We start from the raw sequence: 21,329 nt of genomic DNA on the forward strand, positions 1-21,329 counted from the left end.
AAATATACCTGATGTTTTGTCACTGGGTGTCTCTACATCACTCAGTTTGGAGGGGAAAATAAGAAAACCTTTAGAAATACATGAAGATTAATGTATCTGCTGGTTAGTCTTAGAAACTTAATGGGACCTATACTTGGAATATGGCAGTTTAAATGTTTTATGAAAAATAGGTCACAGTGGTTTGATATATCAAGAAAATATAACCTGCATAAAAATATATCAGTATAAATGTACACATTGCCTATCCAAGTGAAGAACATTAGTGACACTAATTGTAAAACTTACTCTAAAGGAACTTACAGATTTTTTTAGGGAACTTATAATTTTGACACATTTCAACTATCTTGCAGTTTGGTGGTCTGCCTCTTTGAAAATTTTATTTCTTAAAATGGCTGTGAAACAGAGTACAAGTTCTATTTGATCATTAATTTTGAAAAATAAAAGAAAAATGATTGATGTTACAATAGCAAGAATCTTATGTAAAGTATCCATGTTATCCTGGAGTTGAAAAAATAGAATTTCCGAGCAAGGTGGATGAGCAAATGGCATCTAGATACTTTAAAGAAAGCTTTTAAAGGCCTAAATGGATTGGTAATTGCTACATTTCTGAAGAAACTTCTAGAAGTTCTCTATGTTCTCAGTCTTACAGAATTATTAGTGAATGAGAATGATGAAAGAAACCTAGAAAGCACATTTCTTGACTTTTTCATAATGGTGTAAAACACTGGTTTTTGGATTGTACTTTATTTTTGTTGTGGGCATTTTACATAATTTTGGTTTCAGATCATATTATTATTTTCATTTAGGAAGAAGAGAAAACTGGCATGCTGGCTAATGGTAAGTATTAGAAGGCCAAATTATATCTAAATAATTCTGGAAAAGTTACTGTCTTCCTTTGTTTTTAAATATCTCTAATGAATTAAAATCCACCAATTTTTCTCAGCATTGTATACCTTATGCCTGTCTTGAATTCAGTTCCTATGATATGTAAGCATATTTGCTTTTTAAAACACTAGGATTAGATAACATTATGGCAAATTCTATCAAACGTTCAAAGATGAATTCATACCAGTCCTTCTTAAAATCTTCCAAAAAACAGAAGAGGGAATTCTTCAAACTCATTCTATGAGACCAGCATTAACCCTGATACCAAAACCGGACAAAGACACCTCAAGAAAAGAAAACCACAAGAAAGCAAGTGATCCCATTTATAATAACATGAAGAAGAATAAAATTATTTAGGAATAGATTAAGGAACTAAAAGAGATATACACTTGAAACTATGAAATATTGATAAAAGAAATTGAACACACAAATAAGTGGAAAATAGTCTTGCTGATTGGTTGAAAGAATTAATGTTAAAATGTCTGTGCTACCTAAAGTGATCTACAGATTTATTGCAATCCATATCAGATTCAAAAGGTATTTTTCACAGAAGTAGAGAAAACAATCCTAAAGTTCACAGGGAACCATAAAAGACCCTAAATAGGATTGTTTTTTTTCCAAAACAATCTTGGAAAGAAAGAACAAAGCTGGAGGCATCCCACTTCCTGATTTCAAATGTATTACAAAGCTACAATAATCAAAATACCATGGTATTGGCTTTTAAAAAAGACTCATGGATCAGTGGAGAGTCCAGAAATAAACCTATGCATATATGCCCAATTAGTTATTGATAATGGCACAGAGAACACACAGGAAGGGAATAGTTTCTTCAATAACTCATGTTTGGAAAACTGGATAGCCACATGCAAAAGATGGAACTAGACCCCTATCTAAACCCCACACACAAAATTGAACGCAAAATGGATTAAACACTTGTGCATAAGACCTAAAATCATACAACTCGTAGAAGAAGACCTCTGGAGTTAGCTCTCTTACACTGGTCTTGGTGGCAGTTTTTTAGATTTCACATCAAAAGCAAAGACAACAAAAGCCAAAATAAACAAGTGGGATTGTGTCAAACTAAAAAGCTTCTGCACAGCATGGGACACTGTGAGCAAAATGAAAAGCATTCTGGGGACTGAGAGAACATATTTGTAAACTACATACCCAATACAGGATTGATATCCAAAACATACAAGGAACTCATATAACTTAATAGCCAAAAATGACCAATAGGCACATAATAAAAACACTTAACTTCAGTAATCATCAGGGAAATGCCATTAAAAACCACAGTGAGATATCACCTCACACCTGCCAAGGTGGCTGTTATCAAAATGATAAGATGCTGGTGAGAATGTGGAGTAAAGGGAACTCTTGTTTGCTGTTGGTGAAAATACAAACTGGTATAGCCACAATGGGAAACAGTATGAAGACTCCTTGAGAAATTAAGAGTAGAACTATTACATAATCCAACCATGCCACTTCTGAATATATATATATCTCCAAGGAAAATGAAGTCATTATTTCAGAGAGATGTCTCTATTCCCATTACAGCATTATTTGTAATAGCTAACATATGGAAACAACCTAAATGTCTGTCAGTGGATGAATGGAAATATGACTTGTATATACTAACGGAATATGATTCAGCCTTAAAGGAAATCTTGCTATTTGCAACAACATACATGAATTCAGCTAAGTGAAATAGCAAGACAGAGAAAGCTGAATATTGCATGGTATCACTTATAGGTGGAATCTAAAAACGAAAGTTGAACTCAGAAACAGTAGAATGATGGTTGCCAGGACTGAGGGGTGGGGAAAATCGGGGAGGTTAGTAAGTCCAGACTTACAGTTATAAGATAAAGTCTGAGAATCTATATAACCTGGTGAGTACAGTTGTAAATATTATATAATTAACACTTGCTAAGAGAGTAGAACTTAAGTATTTCTAGAAAAAGAAAGTGAGGTTATACATGCATTAATTAACTCAGTTATAGGAATCCACAGTGTATACATAAATTGTCATGTCCACATTAAATATATTAAAATTTTATTTGTCAATTATACCTCAATAAAGCTAACAAAAAAAAAGATTGTTAATTGACAGTAGAAAGTGTAATTTATGGAGTGAAGGGTTTACTGTGGAAATTAGTAACATTGATGAAGAAGACACAGATAAATGGAAAGACATCCTGTGCTTGTGAATTGGAAGAATTAATACTGTTAAAATGTCCATATTACCTAAAGTGATCTACAAGTCTACTAAGGTAACCCCTATCAAAATCCTAGTGGCATTCCATTTTAAAATTTATAGGGAACCACAAAAGACTCCAAATAGCCAAAGCAAGCATGAGAAAGAGCAATGCTTGGAGGTATCACCTTCCCTGATTTGAAAATATATTACAAAGTTGTAGTATTCAGAACAGTATGGTATTGACATAAAAACAGACATATGAAACCATTGAGACTATTGAATAGAGAGCCTAGAAATAAATATACACATCTGTTGGTCATCTGATCTTCAACAAGGGGGCCAAGAATATACAATGAAGAAAGGATGGTCTCCTTAATATAGGCATACCTTGTTTTATTGCATATTGCTTTATTGTGCTTCACAGAGACTGTTTTTTACAAACTGAAAGTTGGTGGCAGCCCTGCATCAAGCCAGCCTATGTGCCATTTTTCCAACAGCATTTGCTCACTGCATGTCTCTTTGTTACATTTTGGTTAACTCCTGGGATTTTTCAGTCTTTTTCATTATTTGTTATAGTGATCTGTGATTAGTGATCTCTGATGTTACTCTTGTAAGTGTTGTGTTTTGCCTGCTCCGTTGACCAGCTGTTACCCCCTCTCTCCCTCTCCTCAGGCCTCCCTATTACCCAAGACACAACAGTATTGAAATTAGGCCAGTTAAGAACCCAATAGTGATTCTAAGTGTTTGAGTAAAAGGAAGAGTCACATGTCTCTCGGTTTAAATCAAAAGTTAGAAATGATGAAGCTTAGTGAGGAAGGCATGTTGAAAATCGAGATAGGCCATGATACACTTGATCATCCAAGAGTTCTCATAGAGAAGTATGATGAGAGTGATGTTGTTTTCATGCTTGTGTTTCATAATACAACCTCCATTCTGCAGCCCATGGATCAGAGTAATTTTGAGTTTCAAGTCTTATTATTTAAGAAATTTATTTCATTGTGCTAGATAATGATTCCTCTGATGGAACTGGTTTAAGTAAATTGAAACCTTCTGGAAAGGATTCACCATTCTGGATGTCATTAAGAACATTCATGATTTACAGGAAGACTTTAAAATATCAACATGAACAGGAGTTTGGAAGAAGTTGATTCCAGCCCACATGAATGACTTGGAGGGGTTCAAGATTTTAGTGGGGGAAGTAACTGCAGATGTGATAGAAATAGCGAGAGAGAACTAAAATTAGAAATGGAGTGTGAAGATGGGACTGAATTGCTGCAACGTTATGGTCAAACTTGAAAGGATGAGCCTCTTATGGATGAGCAAGGAAAATGGTTTCTTGAAATGGAATCTCCTCCTGGTGAAGATTCCATGAAGACTGTTGAAATGACAACCGAGGATCTAGAATATTCTATAAGCTTCGTTGATAAAGCAAGCAGCAAGGTTTGAGAGGAGCAACTCCCAATTTTGAAAGAAATTCTGTGGGTAAAATGCTATCAAGCAGCATTGAATACTACAGAGAAGTCATTTGTGAAAGGAAGAGCCAATTGATATAAGAAGCTTCATTGTCCTACTCGAAAGTGTTACAGCCACTCCCACATTCAGCAGCTACCACTTTGATCCGTCAGCAGCCATCAACACTGAGGAAAGACTCCAACAGCAAAAATATTACAACCTGCTGAAAACTCAGGTGATAGTTGGTACTTTTTAGCAATAAAGTATTTTTAAACTGAGGTGTGGATACTATTATAGATGTAATGCTATTGCACACCTAATAGACAACACTTTAATGTAAACATAGCTTTTACATGCACTGAGAAACCAAAAAAAAAAAAAAAACTGACAGGCTTTATTGCAATATTTGCTTTATTTCAGTGATCTGGAATTAAATGTGCAGTATCTGTCTCTAGGTTATGCCTGTATATGGTATTAAAAAATGAGACACATGAAGAAGAATAACGTTAGACCCTTATCTCACCCCGCATAGAAACCCAGGATGGACCAAAGATTTAAATATAAAACCTGAAGCTGTAAAATAACTAGAAGAAAACATAGGGGGAAAACCTCTTGCATTGCAGTAGGGAATAATTTTTTAAATATGACCCCAAAACACAGGCAACAAAAGCAAAAATAGACACATGGAATTGCATCAAACTAAAATGCTGTCTAGTAAAGGAAACAATGAAAAGGGTGAAAGGGCAACCTATAGTTTGGATAAAATATTTGTAAACTGTATTTCTGATAAGGAGTTGATATCCAAAATATATAAAGAACTCGTGCAACTCAATAGCAAAGATAAGGTAACCCAATTAAAACTGAGCATAAGACCTAAATAGACATTTTTCAAAAGAAGACATACTAATGGCCAACAAACACATGTAAAGATGCTTTACTTCACTAATCAGGAAATGCATATCAAATGAGATATCCCCCTCCTACCTGTCAGATTGGCTTTTTATCAAAAAGTTTAAAAAAACATGTTTGTGAGGACATGGAGAGAAGGAAACTTTTGTACACTGTTGATGGAATGTAAAATGGGTGCAGCCACTATGGAAAACCATATGGAGGTTTCTAAAAATAATTTAAAATGGAACTATCTTATGATTTAGTAATCCCACTTCTGGATATATATTTCAAAGAGATATCTGTACTCCTGTGTTCACTGAAGTATTATTTACAATAGCCAAGATATGTATACAACGTAAATGCCATTGACAGATGAATGATAAAGAAAATGTAGTACATATAACATTACACTATGGAGGACATCATGCTAAGTGAAGTAAGCCAGCTGCAGAAAGACAGATCCAGCTTTGATCTGTGAAAGGAAGGTATATGCAAATCAAACTTCAAAAGCCAAAGGAGTCCTAAGGCTGAAGGAAAAGGCTAACAAGTCCAGCTTGACAATGAATGGATTATTAAGGGAACTTACAGGTAGAAGCACGTTTTGTGCACCATAAGATGTACAGATCTCTGTAACCCCACTTCTCTTCAGACTTCTGTATAGCCCTAGAGGCTGGAAGTACTGCTGAGGGACCACATAAGGGGAGAATGTTTAAGAATACATGTGGGTCATAGACCTATCTCTATGGGCAGATCAAGGATACTATGCCCCAAGAGTGTATTTAAGGATGTGGTTAAGGAAAAGGAAAGAATGTTGGTTGGCTGCCATGCTCAGGAAGGTTTCAGGTCATCGAACACTTATGGCAGGAGTTGTGACCAAGATAGTATTAATCTTGTTCACCCATGCATGAGCTCACTCATATGTGTTATCTAAAAATGTTAACCTTGTAGAAACGAGAGAGTAGAATGATGGTTACCAGGGACTAGGGGAGGGGGATTTGGGGAGATGTTAGTTAAGGAGTACAAAGTTTCAGTTATACAAGATAATTAAGTTCTCAGAGCTAATGGACAACAATATGGTTATAGTTAACAATATTATATACTTGACATTTGGTTAAGAGGGGAAATGTGTATTCTCACCACACACATAACAAAAGACACCTAATTAAAAGGTAGGCTAATGGATATGTTAATTAGCTTGATTGTAGTCAGTATTTCACAGTGTGTACACATAAGAAAACATCGAATTGTAGACCTTAAATATATGCAGTTTTTAATTGTCAACTATACCTCAGTAAAGTTGAGGGGGGGAGAATATTTCTTTTTTGTTATTTTTCACAGGCCCTTTGTATTCCACATGTAAATGTACATTCATTTGACCTGTATGTCAGCATAGTTATGCATGTTAATGTAATCATGATTATTACATATATATGATTATATGCTCCTTAACCTGGAAATATTTACTGTTGTTTTTATATAGCTTGTATTTGATTAAAGTATTAAATTGAAGGAACCATATAAATTTCTCCTTTTCCTCTGTTTTTTTTTTAAATATTGTTCTAGTGGTGCTGCTTGATTCATTAGACTCTGTTGCAGACGTCAACCTTGATGAACAAGATCGAGCAGCTAAGCCGGAGGCCCTGCCAGAAATGGCTGATAATGAAATGACAGGAACAGGTAAAGGTAGAAAACTGGCTCTTCTCTAAATATGTAATGATTTAAGACTAGTTGACTTTATTTCTAGAGAAATACCTATAATATATAATAATATATAACTACTGTATCAACATTAAAAAAAAAATTTGGTGGGGGGCTGCTGAGGGAGACAGAGAGAGAGAATCTTAAGCAGCCTCTGTGCGCAGTGCAGAGCTCAGTGTGGGGCTCCATCTCAAGACCCTGAGATCATGACTTAAGCTGAAATCAAGAGTCAGATGTTTAATTGAGCCATCCAGGCAGCCCAACAATAAAATTTTAATCCCACATTTTTTCCTGTTATTAACAATTTAAATAATCTGAACTTGCCTTGGTGACACTAAATGCTAGTAGGTCAAGTAAAGTGTATTTTTAATAAAGACTTGTTAATGAATGAAAAATGCTACATAGTGTAGTACTATAGGTGAATTTTAATTAATTTTCTCTGCCCCTCCAGAGTATTCGGTTAAATTTGGAACATGTAGGAGAAATGAGATTTCAGACTGACTTTGCTTTTCCATTGTTTCCTCTATGTAGGAGAAAGCAGAATCACATTCCAAAATTCAAAAATGCCTTGGACTGTCTAGACTTTACAAAAGGTTATAAAGATCTTTAAGATAACGCTTTTTCAATCTGTTAAAGCAGTGGAATCCTTACCCCCAGATGAAATCTCATGTAGTACTCTCTGTGTAGATAAATATGGTATTTTATCAGTATAATATAAACATTTACATTTATTATATTTACTTACAAAGTTGGTGAGAACCATAATGGTCTTTTGAAACTTTTAAAATCAGAAGTTTTAGACATTTGTTATATTCTTGTATCACCATCAGACTTCTGATATGTTTGTGTATTTTATTTTTGCTGTATAATATTAAAATGATCTTGCTTTACTACATAAATAGTTGAGAACTTTTTAACCAGCTTGCTTTGCAGGTCTCAATTGGCCAGTGTGGTCAATTAAACCAATCCAGTCACTTGGAACAAAAGAGCAGCAGAAATGATAAATCACTAACCAACTCTAAACATCTGCTTGCATTTTATTTTTATTTTATTTTTTATTTCTCCTTACTTTTTTATTGAAGTATAATATACCCACAGAAAGTTCATGTATCACAGTAGTGCAACCTGATGCATTTTCATATCCTGAACACACCCATGTAACCAGCAACCAGAGCAAAAAACAAAGCATGACCAAAACCACAAAGTCCACTCAAGATCTTGTTTCTAGTCGCTGCTGTTCCACAAGTCACCACTGTCTTGTTTCATCCACTTGGGTTTAAAAATGTAACTATAAAAGTAAAAAAATTACAGCAGAATTTTCCCATCAAGTCATGTTATTCATTTACTTGTTATTACCCCGTTGAATGTTTGCAGGATGAAAGCATGTGCTGAGCACGTTCTTCAGTCTTACTGCTGTTCAAGTACACGTCACGTGTGTGCTATGATAGTCACCCTACGTGCACGGTTTTCAGTCAGCCAACACGAATTCTTGTAAAAGACCAATACAGAGTTCCAGCTTTTCTAATCAGTGATACATTTATAGGAAATTCATATACATACAGGATGGTCAGAGAAGCTGCGTTCAAAGATGTGTGTGAAAACAAAGCAGGAGGCAGAAGTTACCACTCTGACGGTTTTCAAAATATTATAGTAACCTAAATGACACACTTGAGTTGCAGATTAATTTCTATTTTTATGTTTTAACGCACGATTTATTTATCTGTTTGTTTTAAAAAGATTTTATTTATTTATTTGACAGATAGAGATCACAAGTAGACAGAGAGAGAGAGAGAGAGAGGGGAAGGGAAGCAGGCTCCCTGCTGAGCAGAAAGCCCGATGTGGGGCTCGATCCCAGGACCCTGGCATCATGACCAGAGCCGAAGGCAGAGGCTTTAACTCACTGAGCCACCAGGCACCCCTTAAAGCATGACTTAAAATGAAATTTCACTCAAACATCTGTAGATCCCATTATTTTCTCTGAAAAACTATGATTTTGTAAAATTAAAATACAGTATGAAAACCATTGCCATAGGTTATAAGAAAAAAATATATTGCTGAATGAAAAAACTCTTATAGAGATGATTCAAGCAGTTATATAAAGCTGTAGTTTTTCTGGCCTTATTTTTTTCTCCTTCTCCCCCACCTTTTTTAAAATTAACATATAATGTATTATTTGCCCCAGGGGTACAGGTCTGTGAATCATCAGTCTTACACAATTCACAGCACTCGCCATAGCATATACTCTCCCCAGTGTCCATCACCCAGCCACCGTCTCCCTCTCCCCCCTCAACTCCCAGCAACCCTCAGTTTCCTGAGATTAAGAGTCTCTTATGGTTTGTCTCCCTCCCTGGTCCTTCTTGTTTCATTTTCTCCCTCCCTACCCCCCACAGCCCCTTGCCTTGTCTCTCAAATTCCTCATATCAGAGAGATTATATGATAATTGTCTTTCTCTGATTGATTTATTTCGTGTAGCATAATATCCTCTAGTTCCATCCACGTCATTGCAAATGGCAGGATTTCAGTTTTTTATGGCTGCATAGTATTACTGTGTGTGTGTGTATACATATATGTACATATACATATACATACATACATACATACCACATCTTCTTTATCCATTCTTCTGTTGATAGACATCTAGATTCTTTCTGTAGTTTGGCTGTTGTGGACATTGCTGCTATAAAGAGTCGGGTGCACGTGCCCCTTTGGATCACTACATTTGTATCTTTAGTTAAATATCCAGTAGTGTGATTGCTGGGTCATAGCATAGCTCTATTTTCAACTTTCTGAGAAAGCTCCATACTGTTTCCCAGAGTGGCTACACCAGCTTGCATTCCCACCAGCAGTGTAGGAGGGTTCCTTCTGGCCTTATTTCTTAAATGCTCTTGACTCTGAAATAATTCAATTGTTATTACTGGAAGATAGTAAGTGTGATCTGATTGTCATATATAGCTTTGGACTCATAGTCCCAGCTTTGCTAGTTATCAGCTATTTGACAATGGACAATTAATGCCTCTAAGCCTGTTTCCTCATCTTTTAAATGAGGCCTTGTGTCGGTCAACTCCGATAATGTGTAATGCCTAGTATATTGCTAATACTCAATAAGCAGTATTTCACTATTACTTATAGCAATCCTCTGTTAATTGTAGAAAATATAATAAAAAACTTGAAGGCATACACTATAAATACTCATTAGCTCTGGGGTATTGAGTTTACCTGCTATTTGAAACATACACTTGATAGTCTTCATATCAGCATGTGAACTTCATTTAAGAACCGAAAAATCAGATGGTTGTTTTGTGGTGTTTTTTTTTAAATATATAATGTTTCTTTAAGTACTAAGAAACCTCAGTTTAGGTGATATATTATCAAAGATCGTCTTTTTAAAAAGGTATCCCTTTAGAAATTCTTGGTGCTTTATGGTATTAGAAGGGATGGTGACTGAACAAACGAGGGCCAGATCCAGCCTTTTGCTTATTTTCATTTCTTCCCTGGGCAGGTACCATTTTGTGCTATGGCTGTATGAGTGGATCATTCACAGGAGGACAGTATTGCTTCACAGCCAGATCCCTGCCTGTGCAGTGTAGGATTTGACACTTCTGGATGCCCTAAAGTAGAAAAATTAGGGAGCTTTGGACTTGTACTAATATATTAAATAACTACATAGAATCCTCTCTTTGTCATGTAAAAGGCAGAGAAGTCAGCCATTTATTGATGAGGCTTTAACTACTATTTTATTCTTAAGCATTAACTAATTAATCCTGGGTGTTAACAGAAAAGGAGACTACTCAACTCATTTCTCTTTTTTGCTACTCTTCTGTGACTCTTATCTTTTTCTCTAATTTTGAAAATTCCAGTGTTAGTAATGAAAGGTTCAAGACAAATAAGAAAAATACCTATAAATTTTTTAATCATTATTGTCATTAGAGTCTTCAAATTATTTTTTCCACAATTTATTTATTAGTTGGTGGGAGGAGGAGAAGGTTATTAGGGAAGGAAGAGTGAACCATGACATCAGGTGTTCTATTTTAGATGACTAGGTGAACAGTGATGCCATTAGCTAAAATACTTATAGTAGAACAAGTTTTATTGGGGAGTATAATTAATTCAGTTGGGGACATGTTCGATTTGATTTACTTACAGAATAGTATAGACGTCTGTTAGAAAGTCTAATATTCAGAGAAGAGGTAAGGACAAAGACATAGATTTGGGTATCACAATCATATGGGTAATAGTTGAGCTAAGGGTCTTGATGAAATCAGTGAGCTCAAAAATAAATAAATAAATATTTTAAAAAAGAAGAGTGAAGATGGAGATGAGCCACAGGGTTGGAGAGAATTAAAGATGGCTAGATTTGACTATTAGAAAATTGCTTTTGATTTAATAGCATTACAGGGTATTGGAACACATACTGGGTCACAAAATTAGAGGAGTGAATTTCAGAAGAAGGAATGTAGACTACAGGATACTTGGTGGCACTGGGAAGCAGAGACAGAAGGCGAGAGAGAGAGAGTAGTGGTAAGGGAGACAGAATCCTTGAAAGATTTTGTCAGCTTAGGAAATTTGGGTATAGTTCGATCCAGTGTAACGGGCTTGGTTATGGGTGGTAGGAAGAGAAGGCAATAGCTAGGGGAGTCAGAGTTTATTTACTCTTCCTGTGTCAGGACACATCTCAACTTGCTAAAGACTTATTGAGCCTGCCCTGATTTTGTGCTGTTAAGCTATAGCTGCATATCAGCAAGGTTCATACCTAACTGTGTAATGTTGCTGTTGTCCCATCAGCCTCATTGTCCAATCCAGACACATTAAAGGATGATATTGGTGTTTTATATCTTTCATGTATTTGTATGATTATACCGGAGATGACATTTATTCCAACAGGTGTTTCTTACGGACAAAGCAATAGTGACATTGAAGCTCTCCATCAGGCTTATTGTCATGTAGCCCTTTCTTTGGGAGATGCAGACGAGCAAAGAACTGAGAGTAATGCCATGGAAAATATCAAGAGCTCAGTGAAAGATTATCCTCAAGAAAATGAAGAGTCCTCTAAAAACATCTCTACTACAGAATCTGGTAAAAAATTTGAGACCCTCTCCGAACAGTCTCTAGTGCGGTATAATTTCAGTGCTGTTTGCCTTAGGGACTGTTTCTCAGTCTCTGAATTTAACTTAAAGGGTTTGTTAAAATGTTTGGGAATCAGTGGTTTCACTATAGTTGTGAATATGGGATAAAATTTCAATTCCTCCTTCAGTGTGCTTTGGCCAAATTCGGAAATCACCTAAGTGTTTTCACATTTATTTTATGCTTTTCCTCATGTATATACTAAAGTTATTTTTTAAGTAGAGAACAGTATTTTGGAATCAGCTAAAATATATTTAACAAATATGTGTGCATGTATGGACACACCTATACACATATTTTTGATACTGATATAGTTAGATACATTAATAGATATAGATATATTTCAAAATATAAATCAAAGGAGGTTTTCTTGGTACAGGTAACTTTATAGTGGGAAACTGGGTTTATTGTATATGCCATTTTGTTAACTCTGTCAGAAAAAAAATGTAATCTTAGTGGCATTAGACATTAAATTAGAAAATTCACATGATTTTTTGGGTTGCTCTTTTAACTTTTTTTCCTTTTAGATCTGCCCACGGTAGAGGAGCTGATGAAACCTATCCGAATAGATTCTTTTGGTGGCAGTGGTTTTGATTTACAACCTGTCAGGTATGAGGTTTTCTGGAATGGATTGTGCCATTCCATTGTTTGTTTATTGTTTTGTTAACTGGAGACTTTAGAGTCAATTCTTCTACATATTCTTTCCTAGTGAATGATTAATAAGTAGCTTATATGAGTCTACCTGTGCGTTAGTGCTCTCTTCTTCTTAGTAGTTCTTAGTTTACAAAATTCTTCCAGTGCTAAAATTTTAAAAATGTACTTTAAATAGATGTGACTAAAAAAAAAAAAAAAAAAAAAAAAAATGCCATTTTTTTAAGTAGTCTGAAAATTAAAATCCTTTCAGCTTTAAATAGCTCAGGGCAATTGATTTGACCAGTGAGAGAGACCATGAATTTTATTCTGTATGCTTCCTAGATTTGCTTCTTTATAAACCACTGAGTTTTATACTTAGTCACTGACCAACCGTCATATTACAGGGTAAGTGTTTTGGCCACCAGGGCAGCAGGCTTCAGTACATTTTAATGGAAACTTGTGGGACCTCACTGTCATTCTGCAGCACACAGAGTAGCACATCACAGTAACTTTGCATTTGTGTTACAGCCATCATTTCACGTGATCCTTATAACAAAGTGGTCAGGCCTCTTTATCTACACCATTCAAGTGATGAAACGGGTGAACCAGTTTAGTGGTGGAGCTATCCCAGGAACCAGAAGATGGCAGTGGAGGCAGTGCGTTAGTGCTCTCTTCTTCTTAGTAGTTCTTAGTTTACAAAATTCTTCCAGTGCTAAAATTTTAAAAATGTATTTTAAATAGATGTGATAGTAACTAACGTTTCTCCCACACACTTTCTGGGGGTTAGAGTTCTGTGCAGGTTTCATTTACTCTCACAGCAACTCTGTGAGCTATATTTTATTACGATCTCCATTTCATAGATAAGAAAACTGAGGCTTAATGAAGTCAAATGGGGCGCCTGGGTGGCTCAGTCAGTTAAGCATCCAACTCTTGATTTTGGCTCAGGTCATGATCTCAGGGTGGTGAGATGAAGCCTGGCGTTGGGCTCCAGGCTGGGCATAAAGTCTGCTTGAGATTCCCTCTGCTCCTCCCCCTATACCACCAAAAAAAAAGAAGTGAGAGAAATTGCTCAGGATCCTATGATTCTAACCAGGAAACACAAGAAATCCGTGTGCTTAACCACTTACACTGTCAGATCTTTGATTGCCATGAAATATTTCTGTGAGAAGCCTGTTACTCCTTCATGTGTTCGTTCGTTCATTTGTGTTTTCAGCAGACACAGTGTGAGTCCCTCCTTCTACTACATCCTCACCTTGTAAATCCACTTGTGCTTTCTCATCCTGTTTCTACGTTTGTACAGAGACAACGAGGCAGTGAAGCTTAGGCTAAGGCAATGTGCTGAAATGATGAGTCTAGTATTTTTCTACTGATCTGCAGCACTAGTTAGTATGGATTTTTATTTGTTTGTTTCTTTCTTTTTCTAAGTTACTGTTTATTTATTTGACAGACAGAGATCACAAGTAGGCAGAGAGGCAGGCAGAGAGAGAGGGAGAAGCAGGCTCCCTGCTGAGCAGAGAGCCCGATTCAGGACTCGATCCCAGGATCCTGGGATCATGACCTGAGCCAAAGGCAGAGGCTTTAACCCACTGAGCCACCCGGGAGCCCAGTTAGTATGTTTTAAAGGGCCGATTATCCTCACTTACTGCTGTTTGGGGGCTGTGTTTGTGTTAATGAAGAGATTTGCTTACATATCTTGTGTCTTTGTTGGCATAGGTGGAATCATTTTACTAATGTGAATTCTAAATAGAGATTTTTTCATTTAGGTTTCAAGTCTAAAAACAAGCAAGTATACTTACATTAAAGGCATAACAATCATTACAGAAATGTCAATAGTATAAACTTCAAGTGTACATACCTGAAAACTCTTCAGTAAACTGTAGAGTATATCCTAACTACTAGGATTATTAAAATTTTAGTAGCTAAATATCATCAAAAATGTACTTTTTGTTCACATCATAATCCCGTGTGTGTCCATGGGGTTGGGATAGGATTCTTTTGCACATAGTCATTTGGGACCTGGGCTGCTTTCTTATCAACACATGATTTTAAGGTTGTCCTGGTCTTATCCAACCAGTTGATAAAGAAAGGAAAACAGTTGATAGCATAATTCCTTTTAATTCCCTCAACACAGAAGAATTATATCACTTCAATTCACATTCTGTTGTCAAGAACCAACACATCTAGCTTACAGGGTCCAAGAGGCTGGGAAATGGGATTTGGTTGTATGCTTAGAAAGAAAAATAAGAGTCTGATAGGCATCTAGAATCTACCAGAATCTCCCTTCTAATAGCTAAATATCCATTTTACTCTTCTTCACACAAATACCCACTATCCCCTCCCCAAAGCAAACATCCCAAAAGCCCATTCAGAACTGTGTCCATCTCAAAGGCCAGGATTTTCAGGTGAAGTACAGTCTCTGCCAGGTTTGAATGTGGCTTCTTGCTGTCTACTAGTCACTGAAATAAAAATGTAAGTTCTCTACTTCCTCACTCCCACCCAATATATAATAGTGAAGCTGCAACAGATACTCCTGTTCAGAAGGGAAAAATGTGAGGAAAATACAGCAATCAGTAATGCAGCCTTGAAACCCACTGGAAAGGCCTTAAAACAATATTTATACTCTTGGCTACAACTGAAATGGGTTTTGTGGGGACCCTATGCGCATGATAGAGGATGTACTCTTTTCTTAGTCCACTTCTACCTGCAGATGATTTTAAGGCTCCCAAACAAGTCTCTGGCTTTTATTGTTTGTTTTTTAAACACAGTTGTAGTTTCTTTGTCATTACAGTTCTTTAAGAAAGTTTAGTAGGCTTCTGATCTGTTAGTTTCCAGTCAGTCCCATGTGCCAGTAACTACATTTAAAGTCAGTTTGGTAGACAGAGGTTTTAGATCTGCTTAAAGTCTTTACTTTTTTTTCCTCCTTTTTCCCTCCCCCTCTCAATTCATTTGCAGCTATCTATATATTTTGGGGAACAATAATCTTAAGTGTGAAGAGGATTCCTTTAATATGATCTTTGTCAAAGGACTGAGTCACTCTTTTCAACTGAGAAGTCTCTGGAAATCCTGGTTTTTCATAGCATTTTTCAGTGCTGAATCCTACTGTTAGGTTCACAGAGAGTGAACCGCAGAGGCACTGAGTTTCTAGACTCTTTCTGTTCTCTTTGATTTTTTTTCCTTACAAACTGACCCTTTTTTATCTTGAGTTTATATCTTTCTTTTACTATCTTGTCAAAAGTAGCCAATAGTAGCTAGCACTCAGAAACTCTCCTGACATTTTTCTTAATACCTCAGACTCAGTAGCCATGTGATCTGCCTTATAAACCGTTGTAGGTGACCATTCGGTGAATGTTTTGTCACTGTAAAACATAGGTTGCCACTTCTCCAGCTTCCAGTATCATTTTCCTTGCCATCCAAAACCCAGCTACTAAGCCAGTGACACAGATCTTAGGTTCTTGTCACACAGCATTCAGCATTCTAAAGGCAAGAACTAGTAACTGGGCCCAGCTAGATTCAGGGAGGCCAGGAAATGCAGTTTAGTTAGTATGCAGGAAGAACAGGAAACAGTTTTGATGAGCTTCTAGCCAGATTCTGCTACCTGAAGAAGGAAAGAATTATTATATTTTCTGATGATTCTAAGTACTTTAGAAAGGTCTAACAATTACCAAGAAGCCATTCTATCTTACAAGAAAATAGTGGCCTCTTAAAATTGATTTTATAAATGAAATTTTTTAAATTATAAAATTAAATGATATAATGGACCATGATTACTCAGTTTGAAAATCACAATATCCAGAGCACCTGGGTGGCTCATTTGGTTAAGCATCTGCCTTCGGCTCAGGTCATGATCCCAGGGTCCTGGGATTGAGTCCCGCTTCAGGCTCCCTGCTTGTCAGGAAGCCTGCTTCTCTCTTGCCTGCTGCTCTGCTTACTTGTGCTCTCCAGCTGTCTGTCAGATAAATAAATAGAATCTTTAAAAAGGAAGGAAAGAAGAAAGAAAGAAAGGAAATAATAGCCATTTTTTTGGAGCCCCTATGCTTTACTGATATTTAACCATATTTAGAATATTTCCTTAAGGGATATTTTCTCTATTTTAAAAATTGAATAGTCTGAAATATTGCATTGTATTTAAGTGTTTAAACCACAGAAATGGTTTTATTTCAAGATACTAGTGATTTTCCTGTTTTACTTTAAAATTTTTCCTATACTGTGATGAAATTTATGCTTTATAATATATTTCTCATTGCCATATATTATTATTTCTTTAGTTTCTTCTCAAAGTATGTAAAATGTTTTTCCTGCTGACTTGATATTGTGGATAAAAGATTAAATACACGAAGTGCATTAGAAATTCATTTTTGGGGGCATCTAGGTGGCTCAGTACGTTAAGCCTCTGCCTTCAGCTCAGGTCATGATCTCAGGGTCCTGGGATCGAGCCCCACATCAGGCTTGGTGCTCAGCAGGAAGCCTGCTTACCCCTCTCCCTCTGCCTGCCTCTGCCTACTTGTGATTTCTGTCTGTCAAATAAATAAACAACATCTTAAAAAAAAACAAACCTCATTTTTTACTTTTTCATACACAAAAGCAATCTGTCTTGGTTTGTTATTCCTTTGAAGTATGTCTCAGAGTCATCCATTGTATCTCTTACTTTATACTGCATTAAATTATATTACCTGAAATTTAAAGAGATACAGGACACTATATGAGTATACTCTATTAACCAGAATTACAAATAATGTATTTAACATGAATGACCTAATTTGAATAGTTATATTAAATATTGAATGTATTTAATATTATATATAAATAATATACATATTAAAATATATTTCTTACATATTGTGTGTGTAAATACCTGTGATATGTATGGTATATGTATATATAACTGATATTTGAGGAGTCACCTAGTGTTCATTCTGTTTTGTTTTATAGCTATAAGAAACTGGCTGATAGAAAAGAAACTGGATTTGTTAGCCCTTTACCCCTTAAGATGAGCCCAAATGTTATCTCTCAAGAGCCACGAAATGCAAACCAATTTTTTGACAGAAATGAAGAGAATGTGGTTTTACAAAAGACAACAAATAAAAGTATAGAAAATGGCCATCCAGGAGTAAATACTACAGAAGAACATATAGATAAAATGTATCTTGATATTTTGAGGAAAAAACTATCTGTTGGTCCTTCGCTATTGCTTCAGGAAGATAAAATAAATAAAGTAAGTGTTCATAATCCAAGTTGATTCGAAATATTGATAAATGAAGTTATATAAATACTGTTGATAAGTAGGTACTTGGTACTTGTTAAGTTAACGGGACTGATTACATACTAACCTCCGTGTAGATCCTGGATATTTGTGAGCAGTATTTATTACAACATCCCATAGTCCCCAAACTTTAAAATACCACTATAGCATTAGCTTTCTTTTGGAAGCCATTCTTTACATTCTTCATTTGTTTTTAATAAGCATAGTCCAGAATTTGAGTGGCACAAGAAAATAAAATTTATTCATCATTCTAGTGCTTTTTAATTAATCTTTCCAGTACTGTATGATCTGCAAAAGTAGGTAAGTTGACATTTTATATAAATGCTATTAGCAGCTGTTGAGAAAGTTATACTTCACTATTTCTTTTTCTTCTGTTCTTGATCTATTCTGATTTAAATTTTTATCTTGAGAATTCTGGAGAAAAAAAGATAAAATTTTATGTCATTTCAAAATATATGCTTTCCTGTTCTCTGCTGTATTCTAGTAATTAAACTTCTTGCATTCTAGCAAGCTTATTTTGTTCTATTTTGTTTTGTTTTACTCCTGACTTTGAAGATGTGCTTCAAAATACTAAAATTCTGATGAGTTAGGCTTTGAGAATTTTAATGTGTAGTGGTTTGCCTTCTACAAACTATTATTTAGTAATCACTATGTAACTAAACTATTATTTAGTAATCACTTCTGTCATCTGTTAAATCTTCATTTACAGCTATAGTTGAAGTTTATTTAAGTCCTAAGAAGTTGCTACTTTTTGTATGCAGAATTTTAGACAACTCACTTCTGGAGAAGAAGGGACTATAACTGGTAAACAGGTGCCATACAAGAAGGCCAAAAGTGCACCTCCATTACTGAAGAGGAAACCCCAGAGTGGATTATATTCATCAGTTAGGAGCTCAGGCTATGGCCAACCCAGTTCACCATTCAAGACTTTTTCGACTCTTGAAAAGAAAACTTCAAAGGACATTATGAAAAGCAAAAACTTGAGATCTATTCCCACTTCAAATCAAGCTAGGAAAAAAGGTAATTATATGCTCTTTTCATAGTAGAGTTCTATGCATATGATGTGTTATTTAACTTTACTTCTGTACTTTCCCTATTTCTCTCCTTCTATGAACTTTTCTGTTCAAAGGAAAGAATTCATCTTTAGATAGGATATCCCATTCTGAAAGATTTTGTTTACAGGATTTTGGTCATTGGCTCTGGGCTTTCCTGAATGACACTCATAAAGTATGGGAAGTGAATAGAGAATCAAACTCTTCCTCATCTGGTTGATGTTGGAGTATCCGGTGTTTTCCAGAGAACTACAAATTCAAAAACGAATACAAATGAATACAAGTGAAGGTTGATTATAGAGATTATTTGGATATTAGTTCAGTATAGACTGAGACAGGCAGAATGTTTTATGTAGCACATAATGCATATTTTTAATATATCGCAGTGCCTCTGTTCGTTATTTCCTAATGCAGTCATTTTTTATTGACAGTAGGAAAGGGTACTTTTCAACTTAGAAGCCCATGCAGCTATTAAAAGCAATAGAAATGTTCAGATCAGACTGACATTTCTGCTGCCTTTAAATTCCAGTAAGGAAGGGAGAGCAGTGGCGCCAGAAGCATTTTGTCCTTCCCTTTGTGATTAAATTTAATAGGTGACCAGTTCATCATTATTATATGGTGATAGTTGTTGTGAAGAGATCTGTCCTCATTGAAAAATGCATTTCTAGCTTCAAGTGTCTTTCCTTGCTTTTCCCTAAGAGTATTAAATCCAGGACCACTTTGACTCTATTTTAAACTCTTTAGGCATTAAAGACTCTGTCCTGCCTTTGTATGTGTGTTTGCTGAAGCCACCTGTGCATCTTAGATGGAAAGGAAAGCCAAGGCTGATTTATGTCAGAGTAGAGGAGAATAGCAGCAGGAGGTAGAGACAGGAATAATCTCTATTCTGTAGAGACAGGAATATGATTCAGTAGGATTAATGCAGGCATCCTTTCCACTTGTTCTTAAACTGTGAACCTCTAATTCCTTCTCCTACAAAGCATTTTGTATTGCCTTATTTCCTCTTATTTTTGAAATGACTGTTCTACATGCAAGTGGAGATGACAAGGAACCAATTAGATAGTAAAGTCTGGAGTTCAAGAGGGAGGTGTGGACTGCAGATCTGATTTAGGAGTTATTGTTAAAACTATTACAGATGGGGGACACCTGGGTGTCTCAGTTGGTTTAGTATCTGCCTTTGGCTCAGATCATGATCCCAGAGTCCTGGGATCGAGTTCCACATCAGGCTCCTTGCTCAGCGGGGAGCCTGCTTCTCCCTCTGCATGCCACGCCCCCTACTTGTGTGGTCACTCTCTCCCTCCCACTCTCTGGAAATAAATAAAATCTTTAAAAAAAAAAAAAACACTATATATATGGGTTTTAAGTCATGGGACTGACAGAAGTTCTCAAGAGAGTAAGTATTGCTTTAGAAGGAAAGCAAACTGAGGCCTGACCCCTGGGCATGCTAACTAGGAAGTCAGGGGGAAGAGGAGTAACCTGCAAAGAGAAGAGAGTGAGATTGGAAGAAACCTGAATATGTGGGATCCTGAAAGCCAAGTGAAGAAGGGAAAATTTATCTATCAGTTGCTGCTGAGAGTGAAAGGAAAGTAGAAACTGGGAACTGACCTTTGAGTTTAGCATGGAGGAGGTCATCAGTAAACTGGATAGTTCCCATGGTTATATGGCTGTAAAAGGTGGGCTGAATTAGAATAGGAGGGGATGGGAGAGTTAAAATTGAATATAGGCCAGGAGGAAAGAGTGTAAAAGGCAAAAAAAAAAAAAAAATGGGGATAGTAGCCAGCATAAGAAGTAGAGTCAAGAAAAGCTTTTTGTTTACTTTTTTTTTTAATGGTAGAAATAATAGTATGCCTAATAGTATGTTAACGCATTTTGGAAAGATTTCAGTAGATTCATGATGGTGAGAGGGAAAGAATTGCTAGAGCAATTTCCTTGAGTAGAGGAATTACAGTGGAATCTAGCGTTCATTGGAAGGGTTGGCTCTGGACAGAGGCATGGACAATTCATCTGGGCAAGCAGATGGGAGAGAGGAAGACATCGGTGCAGATACTGATGGGTGGGTAGAAATGGTGAAAGAATATGGATGATGTCTTCTGACTGCTTCCATCTTCTCTGAGAAATAAAACATTTCTCATCATTAGCT

The 21,329-nt window shown here is 36.0% G+C and overlaps 1 protein-coding gene across 3 annotated transcripts in view; it reads left to right on the forward strand.

The window, feature by feature from the left end:
* The window catches only part of CEP162 (centrosomal protein 162), a 99,012-nt gene that overhangs the window by 31,551 nt on the left and 46,132 nt on the right, over positions 1 to 21,329 (forward strand). For all 3 annotated transcript variants that reach the window (XM_044246232.1, XM_044246249.1, XM_044246241.1), the window contains exons 8-13: positions 807 to 837; positions 6,989 to 7,102; positions 12,005 to 12,196; positions 12,772 to 12,853; positions 17,807 to 18,089; positions 18,899 to 19,157. In XM_044246232.1, the coding sequence (XP_044102167.1) occupies positions 807 to 837; positions 6,989 to 7,102; positions 12,005 to 12,196; positions 12,772 to 12,853; positions 17,807 to 18,089; positions 18,899 to 19,157 (961 nt within the window). The remainder of the gene's footprint in view (positions 1 to 806; positions 838 to 6,988; positions 7,103 to 12,004; positions 12,197 to 12,771; positions 12,854 to 17,806; positions 18,090 to 18,898; positions 19,158 to 21,329) is intronic.

The sequence above is a fragment of the Neovison vison genome, chromosome 1, assembly GCF_020171115.1.
Source record: "Neovison vison isolate M4711 chromosome 1, ASM_NN_V1, whole genome shotgun sequence".
Classification (NCBI taxonomy): Eukaryota; Metazoa; Chordata; class Mammalia; order Carnivora; family Mustelidae; genus Neogale; species Neogale vison.